The sequence below is a fragment of the Entelurus aequoreus genome, linkage group LG07 (genome assembly GCF_033978785.1).
Source record: "Entelurus aequoreus isolate RoL-2023_Sb linkage group LG07, RoL_Eaeq_v1.1, whole genome shotgun sequence".
In the NCBI taxonomy this organism is placed as follows: domain Eukaryota; kingdom Metazoa; phylum Chordata; class Actinopteri; order Syngnathiformes; family Syngnathidae; genus Entelurus; species Entelurus aequoreus.
Genome location: NC_084737.1, coordinates 10,485,884 through 10,513,371, shown reverse-complemented (window position 1 = coordinate 10,513,371; position 27,488 = coordinate 10,485,884). Strand labels below are relative to the sequence as shown.

Sequence of the window (27,488 nt, the reverse complement as noted above, 5' to 3'; positions counted from 1 at the left end):
TGTGTGAACATGATTGCACAAGGGTTTTCTAATTATCAATTAGCCTTCTGAGCCAGTGAGCAAACACATTGTACCATTAGAACACTGGAGTGATAGTTGCCGGAAATGGGCCTCTATACACCTATGTAGATATTGCACCAAAAACCAGACATTTGCAGCTAGAATAGTCATTTACCACATTAGCAATGTATAGAGTGTATTTCTTTAAAGTTAAGACTAGTTTAAAGTTATCTTCATTGAAAAGTGCAGTGCTTTTCCTTTAAAAATAAGGACATTTCAATGTGACCCCAAACTTTTGAACGGTAGTATATATATATATATATATATATATATATATATATATATATATATATATATATATATATATATATATATATATATATATATATATATATATATATATATATATATATATATATATATATATACAGTATATATATATTTACATATATATACTGTATATATATATATAAACATACATACATACATACATACATACATACATATATACATATATACATATATACATATATACATATATACATACATACATACATACATACATACATACATATATATATATATATATATATATATATATATATATATATATATATATATATATATATATATATATATATATATATACAGTATATATATATATATAATGTGTGTGTGTGTATGTATGTATGTATGTATGTATGTATGTATGTATGTATGTATGTATATGTATGTATGCATGCTGTACAGTATGTGTGCTTGGGTCCTATTTTTAGGAACACTTATACAAAAACTCACAATGTCTGATTGAATGCTAAAAACTTTATGACAGACTGCCTTAAAAAACGGAATGGAATTACATTTTTTTTTACTGAATGAGACGCCCAGAATGTACAAACCCCGTTTCCATATGAGTTGGGAAATTGTGTTAGATGTAAATATAAACGGAATACAATGATTTGCAAATCATTTTCAACCCATATTCAGTTGAATATGCTACAAAGACAACATATTTGATGTTCAAACTCATAAACATTTTTTTTTGTGCAAATAATCATTAACTTTAGAATTTGATGCCAGCAACACGTGACAAAGAAGTTGGAAAAGGTGGCAATTAATACTGATAACGTTGAGGAATGCTCATCAAACACTTATTTGGAACATCCCACAGGTGAACAGGCAAATTGGGAACAGGTGGGTGCCATGATTGGGTATAAAAGTAGATTCCATGAAATGCTCCGTCATTCACAAACAAGGATGGGGCGAGGGTCACCACTTTGTCAACAAATGCGTGAGCAAATTGTTGAACAGTTTAAGAAAAACCTTTCTCAACCAGCTATTGTAAGGAATTTAGGGATTTCACCATCTACGGTCCGTAATATCATCAAAGGGTTCAGAGAATCTGGAGAAATCACTGCACGTAAGCAGCTAAGCCCGTGACCTTCGATCCCTCAGGCTGTACTGCATCAACAAGCGACATCAGTGTGTAAAGGATATCACCACATGGGCTCAGGAACACTTCAGAAACCCACTGTCAGTAACTACAGTTGGTCGCTACATCTGTAAGTGCAAGTTAAAACTCTCCTATGCAAGGCGAAAACCGTTTATCAACAACACCCAGAAACGCAGTCGGCTTCGCTGGGCCTGAGCTCATCTAAGATGGACTGATACAAAGTGGAAATGTGTTCTGTGATCTGACGAGTCCACATTTCAAATTGTTTTTGGAAACTGTGGACGTCGTGTCCTTCGACCAAAGAGGAAAAGAACCATCCGGATTGTTATAGGCGCAAAGCATCTGTGATGGTATGGGGGTGTATTAGTGCCCAAGACATGGGTAACTTACACATCTGTGAAGGCGCCATTAATGCTGAAAGGTACATACAGGTTTTGGAGCGACATATGTTGCCATCCAAGCAACGTTATCATGGACGCCCCTGCTTATTTCAGCAAGACAATGCCAAGCCACGTGTTACATCAACGTGGCTTCATAGTAAAAGAGTGCGGGTACTAGACTGGCCTGCCTGTAGTCCAGACCTGTCTCCCATTGAAAATGTGTGGTGCATTATGAAGCCTAAAATAGCACAAGGGAGACCCCCGGACTGTTGAACAACTTAAGCTGTACATCAAGCAAGAATGGGAAATAATTCCACCTGAGAAGCTTCAAAAATGTGTCTCCTCAGTTCCCAAACCTTTACTGAGCGTTGTTAAAAGGAAAGGCCATGTAACACAGTGGTGAACATGCCCTTTCCCAACTACTTTGGCATGTGTTGCAGCCATGAAATTCTAAGTTAATTATTATTTGCAAAAAAAAATATAAAGTTTAAGAGTTTGAACATCAAATATCTTGTCTTTGTAGTGCATTCAATTGAATATGGGTTGAAAAGGATTTGCAAATCATTGTATTCCATTTATATTTACATCTAACACAATTTCCCAACTCATATGGAAACGGGGTTTGTACATGAAAATAAAGAATGTGGGTGTTACAATATTAACTATGAACGATAAAACACGGAATATTGACAACATATGAACGTCACACCCCCTCTCAATCGACATATTTTACAATCAAACAAAACGCAAAAAAAAATGCAACAAACACAGTGAAATATGAACGCGAAGGGTAAAAAAAAACCCACCTACAATCTGATATATCACTAAGCTTTAGAACTTTGTTGTAAAAATCTCCTTCCGCGTCTGTCCCTGACACCCACATTTCAGGCTGACACTCTGTGGAAAAGCACCCCACCCACACCGCCTGGTGCTTCGTCTGAGCTGCTGTGACGTAGATTACCATAGTAACTAATTAAATTGCCATAGTAACTAATTAGATGACCATAGTAACTAGTAGAGATGTCAGATAATGGCTTTTTTGCCGATATCCGATATTGTCCAACTCTTAATTACTGTTACCGATATCAACCGATACCGATATATACAGTCGTGGAATTAACACATTATTATGCCTAATTTTGTTTTGATGCCCCGCTGGATGCATTAAACAATATAACAAAGTTTTCCAAAATAAATCAACTCATGTTATGGAAAAAAGTGCCAACATGGGGGGGGGGGGTGGGTGGGTTGGGTAGCGGTGGGTGTATATTGTAGCGTCCCGGAAGAGTTAGTGCTGCAAGGGGTTCTGAGTATTTGTTCTGTTGTGTTTATGTTGTGTTACGGTGCGGATGTTCTCCCGAAATGTGTTTGTCATTCTTGTTTGGTGTGGGTTCACAGTGTGGCGCATATTTGTAACAGTGTTAAAGTTGTTTATACGGCCACCCTCAGTGCGACCTGTATGGCTGCTGATTCACTTATGTGTGTGAAAAGCTGTAGATATTATGTGACTGGGCTGGCACGCAAAGGCAGTGCCTTTAAGGTTTATTGGCGCTCTGTACTTCCCCCTACGTCCGTGTACACTGCGCCGTTTTAAAAAGTCATAAATTTGCTTTTTGAAACCGATACCGATAATTTTGAAACCGATACCGATAATTTTAGATATTACATTTTAAAGCATTTATCGGCCGATAATATCGGCAGTCCGATATTATCGGACATCCCTAGTAACTAGTATATCATGCAAAAGTACAGATTCAAACCATTGAAATACTTTGTATAGTTCAAGACTTACGGTCATTAGAAAACATCACTGCACATCATAATGGCAGCTACAATTTCCATCTTAAAGATCTACACTACCGTTCAAAAGTTTGGGGTCACATTGAAATGTCCTTATTTTTGAAGGAAAAGCACTGTACTTTTCAATGAAGATAACTTTAAACTAGTCTTAACTTTAAAGAAATACACTCTATACATTGCTAATGTGGTAAATGACTATTCTAGCTGCAAATGTCTGGTTTTTGGTGCAATATCTACATAGGTGTATAGAGGCCCATTTCCAGCAACTATCACTCCAGTGTTCTAATGGTACAATGTGTTTGCTCACTGGCTCAGAAGGCCAAATTTATGATTAGAAAACACTTGTGCAATCATGTTCACACATCTGAAAACAGTTTAGCTCGTTACAGAAGCTACAAAACTGACCTTCCTTTGAGCAGATTGAGTTTCTGGAGCATCACATTTGTGGGGTCAATTAAACGCTCAAAATGGCCAGAAAAAGAGAACTTTCATCTGAAACTCGACAGTCTATTCTTGTTCTTAGAAATGAAGGCTATTCCACAAAATTGTTTGGGTGACCCCAAACTTTTGAACGGTAGTGTAAAAAAAAGTTTAGGGAATGTCCGGTGGGCCAGATTGAAAAGCTTAACGGGCCGGGCCGCATGCGGCGCTCGGGCCTAAATTTTGACATTTTTTTCCATAACTTGAGTTGAAGTTGTTCTCTTATTTTGGAACACCTTGTTACATTGTTTAATGCATCCAGCGGGGCATCACAACAAAATTAGGCATAATAATGTCTTAATTCCACAACTGTATATATCGGTATCGGTAATTAAGAGTTGGACAATATCGGAATATCGGATATCGGCAAAAAAGCCATTATCGGACATCTCTAGTTTAAACGATAAGAATTACAGCATATTCCTCAGCCTGTACCAACTCACCGCCTGGTTTTCCATTCGCGTGAAGATGACGTTGAGCATCTGCGTGAGCGTAGCCTTGGCGGTGGTCTGGTTGATGAGGTTGCGGCTGGCCAGGTAGATGTTGTAGCACGTTCTGACCGTGAGGAGGACCGTCCCTTCGTGGATCTCGATGTGCGGAGACGTGACAGACGTCAGCAGGGCCTAAATGAAGGCGGTAGACATCTTGCATTAGAAATCATTTCTCGACAAAAAACAAACATCATTTATAATGTACTGTGATTTTAGTTGACTAAAATGTTGTAACATTTTGTCGACTAAAACTTAATTAATTTAGATCACTAGTAAAGTATAAGTAAAATACATTTTAGTCAAAAGACTATAAAAAAAGGAGACAAATTAAGTGCATATTGTGTGTTACTGGTGTGCAGAATATTGTAGCAGCGCACTGAAGCGTACCTTGATGATCTGAAGCTGCACCCCTTCGTCCGTCTGCGGACCCTGAAAGCAGTTACAGATGGTCTCCACCAGGTGGTCCATCAGACGCTTGCCAGGAGTCCAACTGTCCGGAGCGTTCCCCGTGATGTGGCCATACGCTATTAGCTTCTGCATTTCCAGAGCATTCCAAACAACAAAACATGGAAACATGATTCATGCCAAATATGTCACGTGTGTGTGTGTGTGTGTGTGTGTGTGTGTGTGTGTGTGTGTGTGTGTGTGTGTGTGTCTCGAGCTGTTTGTGTAATCAAATTTGTGTATGCGTGTTTTAATTTGTGTCCGTATTTTGATTTCTGTGTGTAAAAAAAAAAAAAATTCTATCCAAATTTCAAATGTGTGTCTGTGTATTCAATGTGTGTGTCTGTATCTGTGTGTGTGTGTGTAATCAGATCTGTGTGTTTTGATTAGAGTGTGTAAAAAAAATCTGTCCCCGCGAATTTCAATACGCGTGTGTAAAAAAAATGTGTGTCTGTATCTCAATCTGTGTGTGTGTGTTTTTTAATTTGTGTGTCCGTATTTCGACGTGTGTATAATCTGTCCGTCCGAATTTTGACCTGTGTGTTTGTAAAAAACTGTGTGTGTCTGTATCTCCATCTGTGTGTGTAATCAGTTGTGTGTATGTGTGTTTTATATGTTTGTCCGTTTTTCGATTTGTGTGTGTAAAAAAAAAATACAATTCTATCCAAATTTCAAATCCGTGTTTGTGTATTAAATGTGTGTGTCTGTATCTCTCTGTGTGTGTGTGTAATTAGATCTGTGTGTGCATGTTTTGATTTGTGTGTGTAAAAAAAATCTGTCTGTGCGAATTTCAATCCATGTGTGTAAAAAAATGTGTGTGTCTGTATCTCAATCTGTGTGTGCATGTTTTGAGTGTCCGTATTTCGATTTGTGTGTAAAAGAAAATCTGTCCGTGCGAATTTCGGTCTTTGTGTGTGTAAAAAAAAGTGTGTGTGCATCTCAATCTGTGTGTGTTTTTTAATTTGTGTGTCCGTATTTCGACGTGTGTATAATCTGTCCGTCCGAATTTTGACCTGTGTTTGTAAAAAAACTGTGTGTGTCTGTATCTCAATCTATGTGTGTAATCAGTTGTGTGTATGCGTGTTTTATTTGTTCATCCGTTTTTCGATTTGTGTGTAAAAAAAAGAAAAAATTCTATCCAAATCTGAAATCTGTGTCTGTGTATTAAATGTGTGTCTGTATCTCTCTGTGTGTGTGTAATCAGATCTGTGTGTGCATGTTTTGATTTGTGTGTGTAAAAAAAATCTGTCCGTGCGAATTTCAATCCATGTGTGTAAAAATATGTGTGTCTGTATCTCAATCTGTGTGTGCGTGTTTTAATTTGAGTGTCCGTATTTCGATTTGTGTGTAAAAAAAAATCTGTCCGTGTGAATTTCGATCTTTGTGTGTGTGTGCATCTCAATCTGTGTGTGTTTTTTAATTTGTGTGTCCGTATTTCGACGTGTGTATAATCTGTCCGTCCGAAATTTGACCTGTGTGTTTGTAAAAAACTGTGTGTGTCTGTATCTCAATCTGTGTGTGTAATCAGTTGTGTGTATGCGTGTTTTATATGTTCATCCGTTTTTCGATATGTGTGTGTAAAAAAAAGAAAAAATTCTATCCAAATTCAAAATCTGTGTGTGTGTATTAAATGTGTGTCTGTATCTCTCTGTATGTGTAAACAGATCTGTGTGTGCATGTTTTGATTTGTGCGTGTAAAAAAAAATCTGTCCGTGCAAATTTCAATCCGTGTGTGTAAAAAAATGTTTGTGTCTGTATCTCAATCTGTGTGTGCGTGTTTTAATTTGTGTGTCCGTAATTTCGATTTGTGTGTAAAAAAAAATCCGTCCGTGCGAATTTCAATCTTTGTGTGTGTATCTCAATCTGTGTGTGTGTTTTTTAATTTGTGCGTCCGTATTTCGACGTGTGTATAATCTGTCCGTGCGAATTTTGATCTGTGTGTTTGTAAAAAAAAACTGCGTGTGTCTGTATCTCAATCTGTGTGTGTGTAATCAGTTCGGTGTATGCGTTTTTGTCCGTTTTTCGATTTGTGTATGTGCAAAAAAATTAAAAATCGGTCTGTCTGAATTTCAGTCTGTGTGTGTGTAAAAAAAATTTGTGTCTGTATCTCAATCTGTGTGTCTCATCAGATCTGTGTGTGCATGTTTTCTGTATTTGGATTTGTGTGTGTGTGTTGACCTGCAGGCAGTCCAAAGAAGTGCTAACTATACGGGGCGACTTTGATTGACAGGCCAACTCAAAGGGCAGCACGTATTTGTCAGCCTCGATGTAGTTGGCTCTCGGCGGGACCACCGTGCCATCCCTACAAAGAAGAAAGGGTGTTAAAATGATACTATTTATGTTAATATAATAGTATATAGACCCTGTAGTATAAATGCTATATATAGATATATAGTACATAGTCTGTAGTATAGTGCAGTGTCCTAAATCAAACACAATCTTGACTTCCCACAGGAAATCATGTCAAGCAAATTAATCTGTTCCAAGGTAAAGCCGTGGCCACCATAAATCCTTTATTAGCTGCACAGGTGTTTTAAAAAGAAGTTAATCACTAAATTCTAAATACTCTTTGAAGGTGCCTGTTAAATGTAAAGAGGAAACAGGAAGGTGCTTCCAGACAGACACTAGCATCAAGTACTGCCAAAGTAGTACAAGTAGTAGTAATAGTAGTGTAAAATAAGATATTAACAATTGCATCAGCTTGATAAAATGTACCTTTGTATGTCATTGATATTTTACTAATTGTGTTGTCCATTGTGATGCCAATTTTTGATCAATGGTTATCGTCACATTTTTGTCATCCGCCACTGGTCTCACATGCTATGGAGGGCCAAATGGGACAAAATGATATAAATCCGTAAATAATTACTTAAATGCGTCATTTCTTTATTTAATGTAAAATTGCGTCCAACTATTCAATTAATGATTGATTGATTTAGGGCTTCGGGATCTTATGCTCTTCTGTCAATCGCAGCAATCAAAGTTAGTGGGCGGGGATAACACAAATTTAGTCCAATCATTGCAAGTGAAAGTCCCGGTGAACCAATCAGGTGTTAACTAACTTTGACAGCTGAGCTTGACTGATGAAATAATTTCGTGAAGTGCTGACAAGGGCCAAATGCAACAAAATCAAAGAAATAAATACATCTTTGAATAATTAATTAAATGTGTCATTAATCAATAAAATCGCTAAATAATAAAATCAATAATGTTATCATGAAATTAATAAATTATGAAATATTCAAATCAATAATTAAATCATAAAATTATTACATGTAATTGTAATAACACATGTATGTACTTAACTCAAATGTATAATTAATTATACATTTAATTATTGAAATATTTATTTTGTCCCATTTGGCCCTCCATAACCTTCTGTGGTGGCATTACAAAAAGCATTAAAAGCTCTTTAAAAAAAAAGTATATATACCATATTTTTCGGAGTATAAGTCGCTACGGAGTATAAGTCGCAACAGCCGAAAATGCATAATAAAGAAAGAAAAAACATATATAAGTTGCACTGGAGTATAAGTCGAATTTTTGGGGGAAATTTATTTGATAAAACCCAACACCAAGAATAGACATTTGAAAGGCAATTTAAAATAAATAAAGAACAGTGAACAACAGGCTGAATAAGTGTAAGTTATATGAGGCATAAATAACCAACTGAGAACGTGCCTGGTATGTTTAATGTAACATATAATGGTAAGAGTCATTCAAATAACTATAACATATAGAACATGCTATACGTTTACCAAACAATCTGTCACTCCTAATCGCTAAATCCCATGAAATCTTATACGTCTAGTCTCTTATGAGAATGAGCTAAATAATATTATTTGATATTTTACGGTAATGTGTTAATCATTTCACACATAAGTCGCTCCTGAGTATAAGTTCCACCCCCGGCCAAACTATGAAAAAAACTGCGACTTATAGTCCGAAAAATAAGGTATATATATAAGCTGTGAAAATCTACTGTACAGTATGTGTGCTTGTGTCCTATTTTGTCTGTCCTTAATTTGCCCAGGTCTGACCTACAGGCATGCTCTATATTCACTCTGAAGAAACGAATACTGACCGCTGACTTTGTACTCCTCAAAAAGTCTCCTGCAGCACTGACTAAAACTTTAGAAGTCTTTTGCTCAAACCTCAAAATCCTCATTTTAAAGCAAATAACGTAGTCGATGTTTTGTGCAACACGATTGCAAGAGAAGCACATATATCACCTTGAAAGTGAAGGGCTGCTTACTGTGTTGCAAAATATATATATATATATATATATTTTTTTTTTTTTTCTTGTTATGGCCTTATGGGGAACACTGTAATACTTACTTTTGTTTTTCAAGCTCCTCCTTGATTTCATCTGTGAAGACCAAAAGAAGATTATGTTCAGACCACATGATTACACACTCGCGGTAATGACGTGGAATATCATACATGTCATTAACACACTTCTTGTTTATTTAGCTAAAGCACAAAGAGGAACTTTTTTCGATGCCACACTGACAAACGTGCTGCTGTGGTTCAAATAGTGACGCGTGGAAAAGTGTGGCGCTTATATTTATTTCATTGAGGGTATTTGTCAGAGCGGAGCCCGTTTGTCAAAGTGTGCGTAAAACCATTTTATGGCCATGTTTGGTTTGAACGTAAGTAAGCACATCGCAGTTAAATGTGTCTGAAAAGGAGAAGGAAGGAACAAAGCTTATTTATTTGTAACTAGGGATGTCCGATAATGGCTTTTTGCCGATATCCGATATTCCGATATTGTCCAACTCTTTAATTACCGATACCGATATCAACCGATACCGATATATAGTTGTGGAATTAACACATTATTATGCCTAATTTGGACAACCAGGTATGGTGAAGATAAGGTACTTTTTTTAAAAATTAATAAAATAAAATAAGATAAATAAATTAAAAACATTTTTTTGAATAAAAAAGAAAGTAAAACAATATAAAATCAGTTGCATAGAAACTAGTAATTAATGAAAATGAGTCAAATTAACTGTTAAAGGTTAGTACTATTAGTGGACCAGCAGCACGCACAATCATGTGTGCTTACGGACTGTATCCCTTGCAGACTGTATTGATATATAATGTAGGAACCAGAATATTAATAACAGAAATAAACAACCCTTTTGTGTGAATGAGTGTAAATGGGGGAGGGAGTTTTCTTGGGGTTGGTGCACTAATTGTAAGTGTATCTTGTGTTTTTTATGTTGATTAAATAAAATTAAATTAAAAAAAAAAAAAAAATTAAAAATTAAAAAAACGATACCGATAATAAAAAAAAACGATACCGATAATTTCCAATATTACATTTTAACGCATTAATAGGCCGCAGTGTTTCCCACACATTCATTTATTTGTGGCGGCCCGCCACGAAATAATTAAGGCCGCCAAAAAATAAATAAATAAAAAAATAAATAATTTTTTTTTTTTTTTTGTGTCCTGTCCAGCTTCTCAGGCAAATCATATAGTTGATGTAGATGCCCATGTCGGCTGTTCAGATTTACTTTACAAAAGAGAAGTGTAGGATCAAGATTTTTGGAGCTCTTTGTTCAGTGGATCAGATGTTTAATGAAGCTTTGTGTCTATCTACCACCACTACTGTTTTCTGTTTATTTGTTACTGACTGTGGCAGGACACCTCTGCCTCTGTTTCACTTTATGTTGCTGGTAAATAATATGGTTGTAGTAGTAGGCTAAAGTTAAATTATTTAGTATGCACTAATTAAAGGGGCAGAGCTTTAAGAGACATTTTAGCTTTTATATTTTTACAAGATATATTTTTTGTAAGAACCACAATTAATAAATATATTTCAGTGAATAACTTATTGTTCAAATCTGTATATAAATATGTACATAAAGTGTTGTAATTATATGGATGGATGGACGTTTAAAACAAAACTGTTATTATTAATTAGTAAGTATACATTTTTTGAGCCTTTTTAGAGAAAATCATATCATTGTAGTAAATTATGCAAATTACTCGATGACGTCATGGTGACGACGCCCATAGCCACGCCCCCACCGCCACAGGTATCTTGGCAGTTTATGGGAAACACTGGGCCGATAATATCGGCCATCTCTATTTGTAACCCTTCTCATGTCACATACACTATTTTGCCCAAAGTATTTGGCCACCCATCCAAATGATGAGAATCAGGTGTCCTAATCATTTGGCCCGGCCACAGGTGTGTAAAATCAAGCATTTAGGCATGGAGACTGTTTCTACAAACATTTGTGAAAGAATGGGCTGCTCTCAGCGTGGAACGGTCATAGGATGCCACCTGTGCGACAAATCCAGTCGTGAAATTTCCTCGCTCCTAAATATTCCAAAGTCAACTGTCGGCTTTATTATAAGAAAATTGAAGAGTTTGGGAACAACAGCAACTCAGCCACCAAGTGGTAGGCCAGGTAAACTGACAGAGAGGGGTCAGCGGATGCTGAAGTGCATAGTGCAAAGACTTTCTGCACAGTCAGTAGCTACAGAGCTCCAAACTTCATGTCACCTTCCAATTAGCCCACGTACAGTATGCAGGCATTACACTACAGGCTCTTCTCACTCTTTGTTGTCTCACCTTCTCACAGAGACTTAAAACAAGCGTACTTTCTTACATACGTCACGTGAGCAACGTCACACACTCCCACGGAGCAGACAGGTAGCGACATGGTAACTTTAGCTGTAATGCTAACGGTGCGGTGTGAGTTGTAATACGAGAGAGAGAAGGTGCGAATCTGGTAACAAATGGAGGAAGAATTCATTCCCAAGAAAAACACCACGGGATCCATCGTCTGGCGGTGGTTTGGCTTCAAGCGGGAAGATGTTGAACGGCAAATGAATGCGGCAAAAGCGTTGCTACAAAAAGTAGCACCACTGCTAATGTAGCATCATTTGAAAAGTCACCCGCTAGAGAATGGAGAGTGCTTGAAACTCCGCATGTCAACATCTCCGTTCGGTGCCACACCAACAAAATGCCAAAGCAACTATTTTCAGATCTACACCGTATGAAAAAAAATAAATCAACAACAGAAGGAGATAACGTCCGCAGAAACCTAACACATAGCGAAGGACATACACTATTTGATTTCCTATTATGCAGCTCATTTTTATTTGACAGTTATTGAAATATCTTGTGTGACATCATGCACAAAAATGCACTGTATTTGTCTTAATTTTTGTAGTGGCGTTCTGTACAAAAAGTACACTTTAATTTAGTGTTGTTTTGATATGTCATCTTAGTGACATCATGCACAAAAGTGCACTAATAGCTTGTTTTAAAATGTCTCTGACAATCTTGCACTGTCTGTTTTGGAAATTACATGAATGTTTGTGCCACTGCTTAATAACTGTTTAATAAATACACTTTTGGTAAATTGACTTAGTTGTGATTTCCCTCTCTCAGTGTTTCCCATAAACTGCCAAGATACCCGTGGCGGTGGGGGCGTGGCTATGGGCGTGGTCACCATGACATCATCGAGTAATTTGCATAATTTACTACAATGATTTGATTTTCTCTAAAAAGGCTAAAAAAAATTATACTTACTAATTAATAATAACAGTTTTGTTTTAAACGTCCATCCATCCATCCATCCATTTTAAAATATAATTACAACACTTTATGTACATATTTATATACAGATTTGAACAATAAGTTATTCACTGAAATATATTTATTAATTGTGGTTCTTACAAAAAATATATCTTATAAAATATAAAAGCTAAAATGTCTCAAAGCTCTGCCCCTTTAATTAGTGCATACTAAATAATTTAACTTTAGCCTACTACTACAACCATATTATTTACCAGCAACATAAAGTGAAACAGAGGCAGAGGTGTCCTGCCACAGTCAGTAACAAATAAACAGAAAACAGTAGTGGTGGTAGATAGACACAGAGCTTCATCAAACATCTGATCCACTGAACAAAGAGCTCCAAAAATCTTGAACTTTAGACTGCCATCAGTTTTACTCCCTACACTTAACCATGTGTTTCCTACTGCCTGCAGACTTTGCACCCTTTGTTATATACACATGTTGTGTTTCTACTATAAATACATTTAATAAAGGCAAATACAAATAAGGAAACAAGAGAAGTATCCTACACTTCCCTTTTGTAAAGTAAATCTGAACAGCCGATATGGGCATCTACATTAACTATATGATTTGCCTGAAAAGCTGGAGAGGACCAAAAAAAAAAAAAAAATAAATAAATATTTTTTTTTTTTTTTTTTTTATTTGATTTTTTTTTAATTTGTGGCGGACGTAATTCTTTCGTGGCGGGCCGCCACAAATAAATGAATGTGTGGGAAACCCTGCTCTCTGCATGAAAGTTTAAAATGAGCATAAATTAATGCAGTATGAAGAAGAATGTTTTAATGTAGACACATAGAATCATCATACTGCTGTGATTATATGCATCAAGTGTTCATTCAAGGCTAAGGCAAAATATGGAGATATATATCGTGTATTGCGACATGGCCTAAAAATATCGAGATATTAATAAAAGGCCATATCGCCCAGCCTCATGACAAGGTGGAAAGATAAAGGGCAAAAGAAGACGAGAGAGGTTTTGCAATCATCCATTTTCTACCGCTTGTCCCGTTCGGGGTTGCGGGGGTGCCATCTCAGCTGCATTCGGGCAGAAGGCGGGGTACACCCTGGACAAGTCGCCACCTCATCACAGGGCCAACACAGATAGACAACATTCACACTCACATTCACACACTAGGGCCAATTTAGTGTTGCCAATATGAAGTGAAAAAGACAGACAACGTAGTGAAATGTTTGCACCGTCAGACAGAGCTGCTATTTCACAATCTCACTACATGGATGATGCAACATTACCAGAAAGCCTTCTGCATATTCAAGAGCAGCAAACATGCAGAAACCTATTTTGGCAGCTAACATCTTATAGGTTTGACTTGCATAATAAATGTTTTATTCAAACATAAGTGAGGACACCTTAGCATTTACAGTTTATATGCAGATGATATATGTCTATTACCTGACCACTTCTATGTTAGCTACCTCTCTTTCTTTATAATGTATATTTTCTGCTGGATCTACTCTCTATTTTATGCTGCCCTTTTTTTTTTTTTGCTGGAGCTGTTACATACTGTAATATTGTACATGGTAATTGGGATTTGTCATATATATTGTAAATAAATATATCGGTATATACCAGGGGTGGGCAATTAATTTTTACCGGGGGCCGCATGAGCAACCCGAGCACTGCTGGAGGGCCACATCGACAATATTTCAATTAAATTTTGCTCAATATTATTTTTGATATATACCGTAAGATACATAATAATTATAATAATAATAATTAATAATAATAGTAATACTTCAACATAGTGTGTGTAACAGCATTCCATGACTAATATAAATAAATTAACATTAATAATAAATGACAGTAAAATAAGCACACGTATGACTGAGGAGTCATAGTGTAACTTTGTGTGGTGTTTGAGTTGTCCGACTTTTTGTTGGCCATAAACGCACCAGTGGTTTAGTGCTATGCGTGTTGGTGACAGATGACAAGTTGGTTTTGGCCTGGTTTGTACGGCAGAAAATGACTAGTTTTTCGAGATAGAAGTGTTTTACTTATGTTTTTGGTGTGGTTATGTCCGAATATAAACAGTTTTGCTCAATAAAGTGATCGATATAATTCCTGGCCTCGAAGCATCTGGATAGACGTTACAATAATTGAACGGTGTTCAATTGAACGGTGTTGACGAACACCGTTAGGGCCGCTTGTTGTCACTGTCACTCAAAGTTGCATTGCAAAATTACATAGAATAAATATGTTTATTTTGTTTAGAATTCAGATGGGATTTGATTTGGTGCGGGGCATATATTTGCTGCGCGCAGCAGACGCTTGAGCAGTGCGCAATTGCGCAGGCACGCACCTTAGAAGGAACGTTGCATGGCAGTCCATGTCTTGTTGGAAACACGCCATTCTTCATCAACTTTTCTCTTTTTAGCGTCTCGGGTGTAAACCGTGCATCACTTGTCGCTGCATGTGCACCTTCACTAGCAGGTTACACACGGACACACGCCCATAAATAATACTTTTCAAAATAAAAGCAGCACAGTTGTATTGCGCGCACGACATAGATGTTTTTTCAACTTTATTTTGTAATTAATGATTGCAGCTGTTCACATTCACTCACAATCACGCACACGCATACGTCCACACGGAAGTAATACAAATAACGATTTTCAAAACAAAAGCAGCACTGTTGTATTGCACACTCGACATAGATACTTTTTAAAATTTATTTTGTAATTTATAATTGGCCTCACGCGGGCCGGACAGGGACGCACAAAGGGCCGGATGCGGCCCGCGGGCCGCAGAATGCCCAGGTCTGGTATATACTAATATATATATATATATATATATATATATAGAATATGTAAATATTACATATACGTTATATTTTATATTGCTACTATGGTACATTTTTAGTCTACTTTATACCTGCATTATCCTTACCCTTTCCATCTTTTGTAACTGAGCTACTGTGTGGAACAATTTCCCTTGTGGATAAATAAAGTTTGTCTAAGTCTAAACACCTTTTCCAATGTGTACATGTTAATGTACAGTACAGTACAGTAAGAAAACAACAAAATATACATTTTTGGGTTATTTATTTACCAAATTTGCAAAATCTTCCACTAAAAATATTTTTCTTAGTGTAATATTTGATGTGAAGTAATCGGAACCTTGGATAGGTCAATAATTCATAATAACATTGATTTTGATTCAATATTATGTTTTGAGCAATGACAGTTTGAAAGAAAAAAACATCAGCTTTGTTTTATTAGTCAACATTGCAACTTTTTCTAAATTACATTTAACCTTTTTTATTTCACTTATGATATGTTTTTGTTTATTTTAATAGTATTTTTAGAATGTGCCGTGGGCCTTTAAAACATTAGCTGGGGGCTGCAAATGGCCTCCGGGGCACACTTTTGACACCCCTGCTATAGATAATAAAAAATTTAATCTGATAAATCTATGGATAAAAAGCAGAGCCTGGCGACGCATGCACGTTTATCATAACTCTCTCGCCCTCTCTGTCTCTGCCCCTCCCTCATGAATGCTGCTGCGCGCACAATTTGTTTTGTTTTTAACCCCTTCTTAACCCTAAACGTACATTGAAAATACATGCAACCCTAACTCAAAATACCGGACATTTGGGGCATTTAAGAAACTCCGCCCTGACAGCTCCGCAAAAGAGGACATGTCACGTATGGTCAGTCTATCGTAGCCCGTTAGCTGCTAGCATGCCGTGTGTTGTGCCTCGGTGTGCATTGTTTACACAACGTGCGTTACGCTACTTCTTAATATGTCCGTGTGGAAACTCGTTCGGTACACCTCCAAACCGAACCGGAACCCCGTACCAAAACGGTTCAATACAAAAACAAGGCTTCATAATGCGCCACACATTTTCAATGGGAGACAGGTCTGGACTACAGGCAGGCCAGTCTAGTACCCGCACTCTTTTACTATGAAGCCACGTTGATGTAACACGTGGATGGCATTGTCTTGCTGAAATAAGCAGGGGCGTCCATGGTAACGTTGCTTGGATGGCAACATATGTTGCTCCAAAACCTGTATGTACCTTTCAGCATTAATGGCGCCTTCACAGATGTGTAAATTACCCATGTCTTGGGCACTAATACACCCCCATACCATCACAGGTTCTTAGTTTTCAACTTTGCGCCTATAACAATCCGGATGGTTCTTTTCCTCTTTGGTCCGGAGGACACGACGTCCACAGTTTCCAAAAACAATTTGAAATGTGGACTCGTCAGACCAAAGAACACTTTTCCACTTTGTATCAGTCCATGTTAGATGAGCTCAGGCCCAGCGAAGCCGACGGCGTTTCTGGGTGTTGTTGATAAACGGTTTTCGCCTTGCATAGGAGAGTTTTAATTTGCACTTACAGATGTAGCGCCCAACTGTAGTTACTGACAGTGGGTTTCTGAAGTGTTCCTGAGCCCATGTGGTGATATCCTTTACACACTGATGTCGCTTGTTGATGCAGTACAGCCTGAGGGATCGAATGTCCCAGGCTTAGCTGCTTACGTGCAGTGATTTCTCCAGATTCTCTGAACCCTTTGATGATATTACGGACCGTAGATGGTGAAATCCCTAAATTCCTTGCAATAGCTGGTTGAGAAAGGTTTTTCTTAAACTGTTCAACAATTTGCACACGCATTTGTTGACAAAGTGGTAACCCTCGCCCCATCCTTGTTTGTGAATGACTGAGCATTTCATGGAATCTACTTTTATACCCAATCATGGCACCCACCTGTTCCCAATTTGCCTGTTCACCTGTGGGATGTTCCAAGTAAGTGTTTGATGAGCATTCCTCAACTTTATCAGTATTTATTGCCACCTTTCCCAACTTCTTTGTCACGTGTTGCTGGCATCAAATTCTAAAGTTAATGATTATTTGCAACAAAAAAAATGTTTATGAGTTTGAACATCAAATATGTTGTCTTTGTAGTGCATTCAACTGAATATGGGTTGAAAAGGATTTGCAAATCATTGTATTCTGTTTATATTTACATCCAACACAATTTCCCAACTCATATGGAAACGGGGTTTTTGTATATATATATATATAAGAAATACTTTAATTTCAGTGAATTCTAGCTATAAATATACTCCTCCCCCTTAACCCCGCCCACCCCCCTAATCTCCCGAATTCGGAGGTCTCAAGGTTGGCAAGTAGGGCTATATAAGTAAACATTGATTGATTGATTCCGCCCGAATGCAGCTGAGATAGGCTCCAGCACCCCCCCCCCCCCACCCCAAAAGGGACAAGCGGTAGAAAATGGATGGATGGATAGGTGAAGCTGCATGATTTTCATGGCACACTGGTGTGACGCGGCACAGTGGTTGAAAACCCCCGGATGACAGTGTTACGTTCAACACCGTGATTGGTCTGTTTAGCTAGTGAGCCTAGCCTGGTAACGCTGGAGTGGAGACAGGGTGAAGTTCATAAGCATTCCGGTATAAACCTAACCTGAATGGCGGCAATGTTACACACATGAGGAACGGGAGAGAAATGAATGAGTCGTACACGTCACCAGGCACCAAAACAGTGGGGGCCATTAGCTGCTAACTGCTAACGTGTGAGGCTAACGCTGAAAAGGAAGCACATATTTATTTCAACATGGTGAAGGAGAAGCACCGACCTAGCGCCACTTGGCAGGCTTTCCGCAGCTGACTGTGTTGACTTCTCTTCACCTCCCGATCGGAGAGGATCTTCTCCAGCGCCCGGGAGAGAAACATAGTCTTGGTCTTGCTGCTCTCTGCCTTAAAGTCGTCTTCTCCTTGCATTTCTTCTTCGTAAAGTCAGGCTGTCATGTCGCGCCCGGCCCCCCTGCGGAGAAGGGCAGGAATCGACAAAGGCGAGCAAGCTAACGAAATATTTTTATTTATTTATTTATGTATTTATTTTTATTTTTTTTGGATAGCTACGTCCGGGCTAATCTCAGCCGAGTGCCGCCATACTGCTAGCTGTCACGTCACGTGATCCTCAGCTGGTTGCGGAAGTGACGTCACAGCCACGCCGGTCACGTTTTTAAAGAAACATAAAAAGGATACTGGACAATATTCGTGACAAATGTGTGCTTTGTTTTAAAGATGCACTATTTGGATTTATACTGTATGAACATTATTTTTTTAAATGAGCATCATTATACTATTGGCTAAGTTTTATATTCATAAATGTAAGTTTTTCAATACCCGACCTGATTTTTGTGCCTTTAAACAAAGAATTTGAACTTTTCTTTAAAACGCTTTCTACCTCTAACAACCAAAAAGATGTGAAAACTATGATGCTGTGTTCCAAACTTGGATTATTTACGGAACTTATATATATATATATATATATATATATATATATATATATATATATATATATATATATATATATATATATATATATATATATATATATATATATATATATATACATATATATATATTTATATATACATATATATATATATATATATAAATATATATATATATATAAATATATATATATATATATATATATATATATATATAAATATATATATATATATATATATATATATAAATATATATATATATATATATATATATATATATATATATATATATATATATATATATATATATATATATATATATATATATAAATAAATATATATAGACGGCTGCGTTGACCCTGGGAAAAAGAGCTGGACTGCTGCTGAGTGGTCCAAAGTCATGTTTTCTGACGAAAGCAAATTTTGCATTTCCTTTGGAAATCGAGGTCCCAGAGTCTGGAGGAAGACAGGAGAGGCACAGGATCCACGTTGCCTGAAGTCTAGTGTAAAGTTTCCACCATCAATGATGGTTTGGGATGCCATGTCATCTGCTGGTGTCGGTCCACTCTGTTTCCTGAGATCCAGGGTCAACGCAGCCGTCTACCAGCAAGTTTTAGAGCACTTCATGCTTCCTGCTGCTGACCTGCTCTATGGAGATGGAGATTTCAAGTTCCAACAGGACTTGGCGCCTGCACACAGCGCAAAATCTACCCGTGCCTGGTTTACGGACCATGGTATTTCTGTTCTAAATTGGCCCGCCAACTCCCCTGACCTTAGCCCCATAGAAAATCTGTGGGGTATTGTGAAAAGGAAGATGCAGAATGCCAGACCCAAAAACGCAGAAGAGTTGAAGGCCACTATCAGAGCAACCTGGGCTCTCATAACACCTGAGCAGTGCCAGAAACTCATCGACTCCATGCCACGCCGCATTAACGCAGTAATTGAGGCAAAAGGAGCTCCAACCAAGTATTGAGTATTGTACATGCTCATATTTTTCATTTTCATACTTTTCAGTTGGCCAACATTTCTAAAAATCCCTTTTTTGTATTAGTCTTAAGTAATATTCTAATTTTGTGACACACGGAATTTTGGATTTTCATTTGTTGCCACTTCAAATCATCAAAATTAAATGAAATAAACATTTGAATGCATCAGTCTGTGTGCAATGAATAAATATAATGTACAAGTTACACCTTTTGAATGCAATTACTGAAATAAATCAAGTTTTTCAAAATATTCTAATTTACTGGCTTTTACCTGTATATATATAGCATTATTTAGTTGCTTTATTGAGTTTACAACCCCCTGGCGTTGTTTTGTACCGTTTCTGTACATGTTATGATCATTATTATTTCTTTGCTTGTATGTAAATGTTGCATATTATAAAGGTTTATGAAAAAGGAAAATTGAAGATGCCAAACCTACGCTTAGAACATGTTTTTAAACAAAATAGTATGTATTATTAGCATGTTTTGACGTTGATAGTAAAGTACACTGCATTAAAAATGTGTTAGCAAGCGAACTGCTTTAGGCAATTTTGTAGCCGCACACCTTAGTCATATGACTTGGTACCTGAAACATGCTAGTTAGGATTTATTTTCAATTATTTTATTATAACATTTATTATTAAATATTGTATTAACTATTGTTTTATTTTTAAAAGTTCCTGTACGAGCATTGCATTTAATGGGAATTTTGCCTCCACCAAGATGGCCGCCACGTCACTTAGCATGGCTGTTACATATCTCTGAGCATACTTTTTAAAAAAAATATAAATATCAAGTCAGCTTTATTCCTTGTCAGAAGAAAGTTACAAATCTCAAAGTGTCTTAGTATGTCCATATTATACATATACTTACTAAATTATAGGGTAATTACATACATTTTTCAAACGACTTTGGAACAAGGGGCTAAAAAAGAGCAATACGCAACATATAAATACTGTAGTCAATCAAATAACTCTGTTGATATTTAAAACCTAATAGGATCATTTAATATAATCAAATTAAAATTTAGAGGAAAAAAAAACATGAATAACGTGTTTCTTGTTTTGTGTACATTTGTTACTGTTGCAATATGCAGGGCAGCCATCATGAATGGTAGGTTCGGGGTTGCGGGATTCCTAGATACCATCCAAATAATTCACATTTTTCTCGTCAAACAACTACACTGTCAAATAAATACAATTAAAAGATTATCAAACTTCACGTTAAAACTACCAAGTTTGAACAAATCCTAAACAAGCTGTAAATCTTTAGTCGGTTTTTAATGCAAACGCAGTTAGCAAGTGTCCTGCAGATGGCGCCAGAAAGCAACATTTAAAATACTTAGCAAAATGAAGGCACAGCAAACACAGCAACTACATATAATTTATTATTATTTAATATTATTCCATCCATCTCCTCCGATCAACAAGTATAGGTGTACATCTATTTATTCATACAGCTCCAGTAAGAAACATATTGACTATGTCATAAAAATGTACATCATTTAAAGCGTCCAATATGAAAATACTGACAAATCTTCAATACAAATCTAAATATATAACAGTATTTTATCTGGCAAGCATGACGCCGTAGTTCAATAATTTCTTTAAAAAAAAACATGAAAGGAAAGATGAAAATGTTCTGCTTTCAAATAACAATTCACAGTATGGAAAAAAAAAACAACTTTAAAAACTCCCCCTGTTTAAGCCAAAAAGTCTGCTACTGATATCATCCACAAACAAACATATTGATTATGAAAAATCAAGTCATAAAATACGTAGACAGAGGGCATGATTAGATGATAAATACAAGTGTTGCAGGTAAAGAAATCATTTAACATGAGTTACAGTAGGAATGACACATTAGTATCCCATGTACCACATTAGGATTTCAAACATGTACAGTAGAGATGTGTGTGTTTCCAGTCTTAGATAATCACAGTCTCATCAACAGATTCTAATCATAATTTCCAGCATATACAAAAGTATAAGACAAAATGAAATCTTCCAAACAAATAAATCATTACAAATATTGCTCTCGTCAAATCACACACTGAATGTCATTCATGTGTAAGAAAAAAAAACAAAAAAAACTAAATGGACACAAGGGTGGATTGTTTGGGGCGAAACATATTTAAAAAGAGACATTTTAACATATGAAGATAAACTCCTTCGTGTTCTTCATGTTACAGTGTTGCTATCAATGTGCCAAATATCCACCGTGGAAGTAAACAGACACTTTTCAATTTATGGACCCTTCTAGAAAAAACATTTTCTGTCAAGCTCAAGGAAATATGCGGGGGCGGACCATAAAAGTCACATCCGTGGAAATATGGAGCAGGGACAGGAAGGAAATATGCCAAAATACAACCTGAACATCCTACAGTTTGGAGACAGGACCAAAAACATGCCTGCAAGGGCCACACCAGCTTTTTCTTTGGCTTTTTTGTGATAACAAAGAAGGGTACCGTGCAGTAATGGCAAAGGAGGAAAACGTGTGATTATAACCATAGAACTTATTGAACATAGTGGTAGAGTAGCAACAAAATGTCAATACAGAATGGTACCAGTCATGGCAAAGAGAAAACCATAGAACTTATTAACATAGTGGTAGTGTAGCAACAAAACATCCATACAAAGAGTTCCAGTCATGGCTAAGTGTGATTATAACCTTAGAACTTATTAAACATAGTGGTAGAGTAGCGACAAAATGTCAACACAGAAGTGTACCAGTCATGGCAAAGTGGAAAAGTGTGACGATAACCATAGACACAGGGTAGTAAAAATACATTGAAGGGTACCAGTCATGGCAAAGAGGAAAGGTGTGACGATAACCATAGAACTTACTCAACATAGTGGTAAAGTAGCAACAAAACAACACAGAAGGGTAGCAGTCATGGCAAAGAGGAAAAGTGTGACGATAACCATAGACACAGGGTAGTAAAAATACATTGAAGGGTACCAGTCATGGCAAAGAGGAAAGGTGTGACGATAACCATAGAACTTACTCAACATAGTGGTAAAGTAGCAACAAAACAACACAGAAGGGTAGCAGTCATGGCAAAGAGGAAAAGTGTGACGATAACCATAGACACAGGGTAGTAAAAAAACATTGAAGGGTAGCAGTCATGGCAAGAGGAAAAGTGTGACGATAACCATAGAACTTACTAAACATAGTGGTAGAGTAGCAACAAAACAACACAGAAGGACATCAGTCATGGCAAAGAGGAAAAGTGTGACGATAACCATAGACATATGGTAGTAACAAAACATTGAAGGGTAGCAGTCATGGCAAAGAGGAAAAGTGTGACGATAACCATAGACTTAGGGTAGTAAAAAAAAATTGAAGGGTACCAGTCAAGGCAAAGAGGAAAAGTGTGACGATAACCATAGACACAGGGTAGAAACAAAATATTGAAGTGTACCAGTCATGGCAAAGAGGAAAAGTGTGACGATAACCATAGAACTCACTGAACATAGTGGTAGAGTAGCAACAAAACAACACAGAAGAGTAGCAGTCATGGCAAAGAGGAAAAGTGTGACGATAACCATAGACATAGGGTAGTGAAAATACATTGAAGGGTAGCAGTCATGGCAAAGAGGAAAAGTGTGACGATAACCATAGAACTTACTAAACATAGTGGTAGAGTAGCAACAAAACAACACAGAAGGGTAGCAGTAATGGCAAAGAGGAAAAGTGTGACGATAACCATTGACACAGGGTAGTAAAAAAACATTGAAGGGTAGCAGTCATGGCAAAGAGGAAAAGCGTGATGATAACCATAGAACTTACTAAACATAGTGGTAGAGTAGCAACAAAAAAACACAGAAGGGTAGCAGTCATGGCAAAGAGGAAAAGTGTGACAATAACCATAGAACTTACTAACCATAGACAGTAGTAACAAAACATTGAAGGTACCAGTAATGGCAAAGAGAAAAAAGTGTGATAACCATAGAACTTACTCAACATAGTGGTAGAGTAGCAACAAAACATCTACACAGAAGGACACCAGTCATGGCAATGAGGGAAAAGTGTGAATATAACCATAGACATAAGAAAAGCAGCGTGTCTGGCTGCTCAGTACAATTTGCCAAAGTCAACCATAAATTGACCTCAATATAAGAAATGTATTTCTCCCTGGATAAAAGCTAAAAATGAGACTTGTCTTATATTTGAGTCTAACGATTAATACAGGTGGCGCAAAAAGAACATTGTTTTTTGTCATATTTAGTTTTTAAAAATATAGTTTCCCCAAAAAAGTCGTCTTTTGTGTATAGTACAGATATTCCGCAGTTCGCTCGGTCTTTTATGCTAATTCGCCACACTAGTCGGTCGTCGGGGGCCAAGTGTCTCCGTCCAGTTAGAAATCAATACGATAAAAAGGGAATGTTTGTCTTTATGCGAGGTTATCAAAAGATACGTCAAGTTAGCTTCTTTTTACACTTGAATGACAGTGGAAAAATGTTCAAATATTGCCTGTGGCGACGGCCACAGTTTGACCCTGGAACAGACGAGCTGCTTGAACCCAATACGATATGGACCTTCGATATGCGTATCAAAAATATGATTGATCAGTCAATTGTTCATATATATATATATATATATATATTTTTTTAAGCATCTGAGAGGCCCAGAAGTTTGCTCTTGAAACAAAAAAAACATTATTATAATAATATTGTTATTATTGCAGGTTGTAGTGCTTGCTCAACGTCTTGTGGACGATTGTCGTGCTAAAAAAGTCGTTTGTGTGTTGGACTTCATCAAGGCGCTCACTTCTGCCCCCTGGAGGAAGCTCAGGTAGATACAGAAGTGTGTGTAAGTGTGTGTGTGTGTGTGTGTTCTGGCAATGCTAACTTAATGGGGACATCGCTCTGTTTACACAGTCACCTTTAGGGGACTTTTGACGGTATGGAGGCAAAAAAACAGGTCCCCTAAAGGGAAACCTTTTTAAATGATAGTCAGATCCATTCTGAAGATGCCTAAGTGGGCTTTGGCCCATAAAACATGTTTACTGGTTAGTTCGGGGGTCGGCAACCTCTTTAGCGCCACCCTAGTGGCTCTCTGGAGCTTTTTCAAAAATATATGAAAAATGGAAAAAGATGGTGGGAAAAAAAATAAAAAATTGTTTCAATATGGTTTCTGTAGGAGGACAAACATGACGCAAACCTCCCTAATTGTTATAAAGCACACTGTTTATATTAAACATGCTTCACTGATTCGAGTATTTGGCGAGCACCGTTTTGTCCTACTAATTTTGGCGGTCCTTGAACTCACCGTAGTTTGTTTACATGTATAACTTTATCCGACTTTCTAGGACGTGTTCTATGCCACTTCTTTTTCTGTCTCATTTTGTCCACCAAACTTTTAACGTTGTGCACGAATGCACAAAGGTGAGTTTTGTTGACGTTATTGACTTGTGCGGAGTGCTAATCAGACATATTTGGTCACTGCATGACTGCAAGCTAATCGATGCTAACATGCTATTTAGGCTAGCTATATGTACATATTGCATCATTATGCCTCATTTGTAGGTATATTTGAGGTCATTTAGTTTCCTTTAAGTCCTCTTAATTCAATTTATATCTCATGACACACTATATGTAATATGGCTTTTAATTTTTTGAGGCTCCAGACAGATTTGTTTTTCTATTTTTGGTCCAATATGGCTCTTTCAACATTTTGGGTTGCCGACCCCTGGGTTAGTTTGAGTGTGAGACATTTGCACAGCAGCCCCCTCATCGGGCTGTAGCTGGTACTGCACTCGCTGTAGTGCTGTATTCTGAGGATCATGTCATATTTAATTAGAACTTTTTTATTTTTTAAAAATTTTTTAATAAATGGTCCTCAGTAGTCACGTACACATTTGTGTGAATTATGCAAAATGATTTAAATTTGGTCCCCATGAACCATATGAAGTCTTTTTCCCCAGTAAGAATGATCAGCACATTACTTTATCAATCCAGAGATTTAAAGACGTGTATGAGCTAACTGGGCAGTGGCCATTTTACATAATTTTTTTTATGCCTCCACAACCTGTAGAAAGGGTGGTCCCCACAAGTGATGATCAAAAACTTGGTCCCCATTCCAAATGATAACCAGTATGTGTGTGTGTGTGTGTGTGTGTGTGTGTGTGTGTGTGTGTGTGTGTGTGTGTGTGTGTGTGTGTGTGTGTGTGTGTGTGTGTGTGTGTGTGTATTGTGCCCGCAGTATTTGTGGCGCCAGAGTGGCGTCCACACACACGCGTGGGCATGGAGGTGTTTTAGGTGTAAATGTTAGGACGTAGAAATATTTACATTTCAGTATGCTTCACCGTCATTGGCTGCCGGCTTAGCGCGCAGATCTACAGTGTTATGACGGTGCCGTCCTCCTCAAGACTCCGCCTACTCACGGCTATGTCGGGCGACGGCGTGGAGGACTTGGCCCTGCTCAGCGAGCCGCTGCTGGCGCTGCTCGTCACGCCGCCGTTGACCGAAAGCGGGGGTGGCGAGGCGGCCGCTCGCAGGTTGAGGTGCGGCTCGTAACGGGGAGGCGGCGGAATGCCGAAGTCGGGCTCCGCCTCGATCACCAGGTCCTCGTCGTCCTCGTCGCTGTCCATCTCGCCGACAGGGAAGTTCTGGATAATGTGTGAGGGCGCCAAAGAGGCGGCGGCGAGGCCGGCGGATGAGGAGTAGCCGTAGTAGCTGGCCCCGCTGTCTGAAGAGCGTCCGGAGCTACCGGACGCCCCGCCGCCGCCGCCGCCGCCGCCGCCGCTCCCTCGGACGATGTTGTTCCGCTGGTTGGCTGGCTTGACGGTGATGATGAGGTTGTGGCTGTTGGCGATCATCATGTCCGTCACTTGGTCCAGAGACTTCCCGGCCACCTCGATGCCGTTCACCTCCAGGACCTCGTCGTTGACGGCCAGCAGCCCCGTGCTCTCCGCCAGGCCGCCGGGCACCATCCGGGAGATGAAAATGCCGGGGACCTTCTCCAAGCCCTGCGGCGTGACCCGCACACTGGACCCGTCGCGGATGTAGAAACCCAGAGGCTTCTCCTGGCCGTGCTTGTACAGGCGCACCCGGCGGTGCGTCTCGGGCAGGATGTCCACGTCGATGATGGAGGACACGGGGCGGAAGTCCTTCGGAAGGCTGATGATCACCGGCGGCTTCTTCCTGTTGGCGTCGGGCCGGAGGAGAACAGCCGAAAGCCCCGTGTTTTTCTTCCTGGTCAGCGAGTCGCTCCCGAAGAAATCTGCTTCCTCTGCAAAACACATGAAGCAGAAATTGTTACTCAATGCTGAATTAAACCAGGGGTGTCCAAACTATTGCCCGCTATACCGAGCTTGGTACAATATATATAGTTTTAAAGGCCTACTGAAACCCACTACTACAGACCACGCAGTCTGATAGTTTATATATCAATGATGAAATCTTAACATTGCAACACATGCCAATACGGCCGGGTTAGATTAGTAAAGTGCAATTTTAAATTTCCCGCGAAATATTCTGCTGAAAACATCTCGGTATGATGACGTTTGCGCGTGACGTCATGGATTGTAGCGGACATTTTGGGACACCATTGTGGCCA

The 27,488-nt window shown here is 38.1% G+C and overlaps 2 protein-coding genes across 3 annotated transcripts in view; both read right to left on the bottom strand.

Moving 5' to 3' along the window:
- LOC133653252 (brefeldin A-inhibited guanine nucleotide-exchange protein 2-like) overlaps positions 1–18,619 on the bottom strand; it is a 44,895-nt gene extending 26,276 nt beyond the window's left edge. Inside the window, exons 1-5 of the mRNA XM_062052333.1 lie at positions 18,277–18,619; positions 9,387–9,417; positions 7,227–7,350; positions 4,992–5,138; positions 4,557–4,736 (exon numbers count right to left, since the gene is read on the bottom strand). Of these exons, the coding sequence (XP_061908317.1) occupies positions 4,557–4,736; positions 4,992–5,138; positions 7,227–7,350; positions 9,387–9,417; positions 18,277–18,421 (627 nt within the window). The 5' untranslated portion in view covers positions 18,422–18,619. The remainder of the gene's footprint in view (positions 1–4,556; positions 4,737–4,991; positions 5,139–7,226; positions 7,351–9,386; positions 9,418–18,276) is intronic.
- A 2,681-nt stretch (positions 18,620–21,300) lies between these two features.
- Positions 21,301–27,488, bottom strand: part of LOC133653364 (partitioning defective 6 homolog beta-like) — a 53,981-nt gene continuing 47,793 nt past the window's right edge. Inside the window, exons 3-4 of one of the 2 annotated variants that reach the window (XR_009826714.1) lie at positions 23,320–27,161; positions 21,301–23,087 (exon numbers count right to left, since the gene is read on the bottom strand). Coding sequence is in view for 1 of the 2 variants with exons in the window: in XM_062052551.1 (XP_061908535.1) it covers positions 26,266–27,161 (896 nt within the window). In the remaining variant the exon portion in view is untranslated. Of the gene's footprint in view, positions 27,162–27,488 lie in introns of both variants that reach the window. The other variant, XM_062052551.1, reaches the window with a different exon arrangement.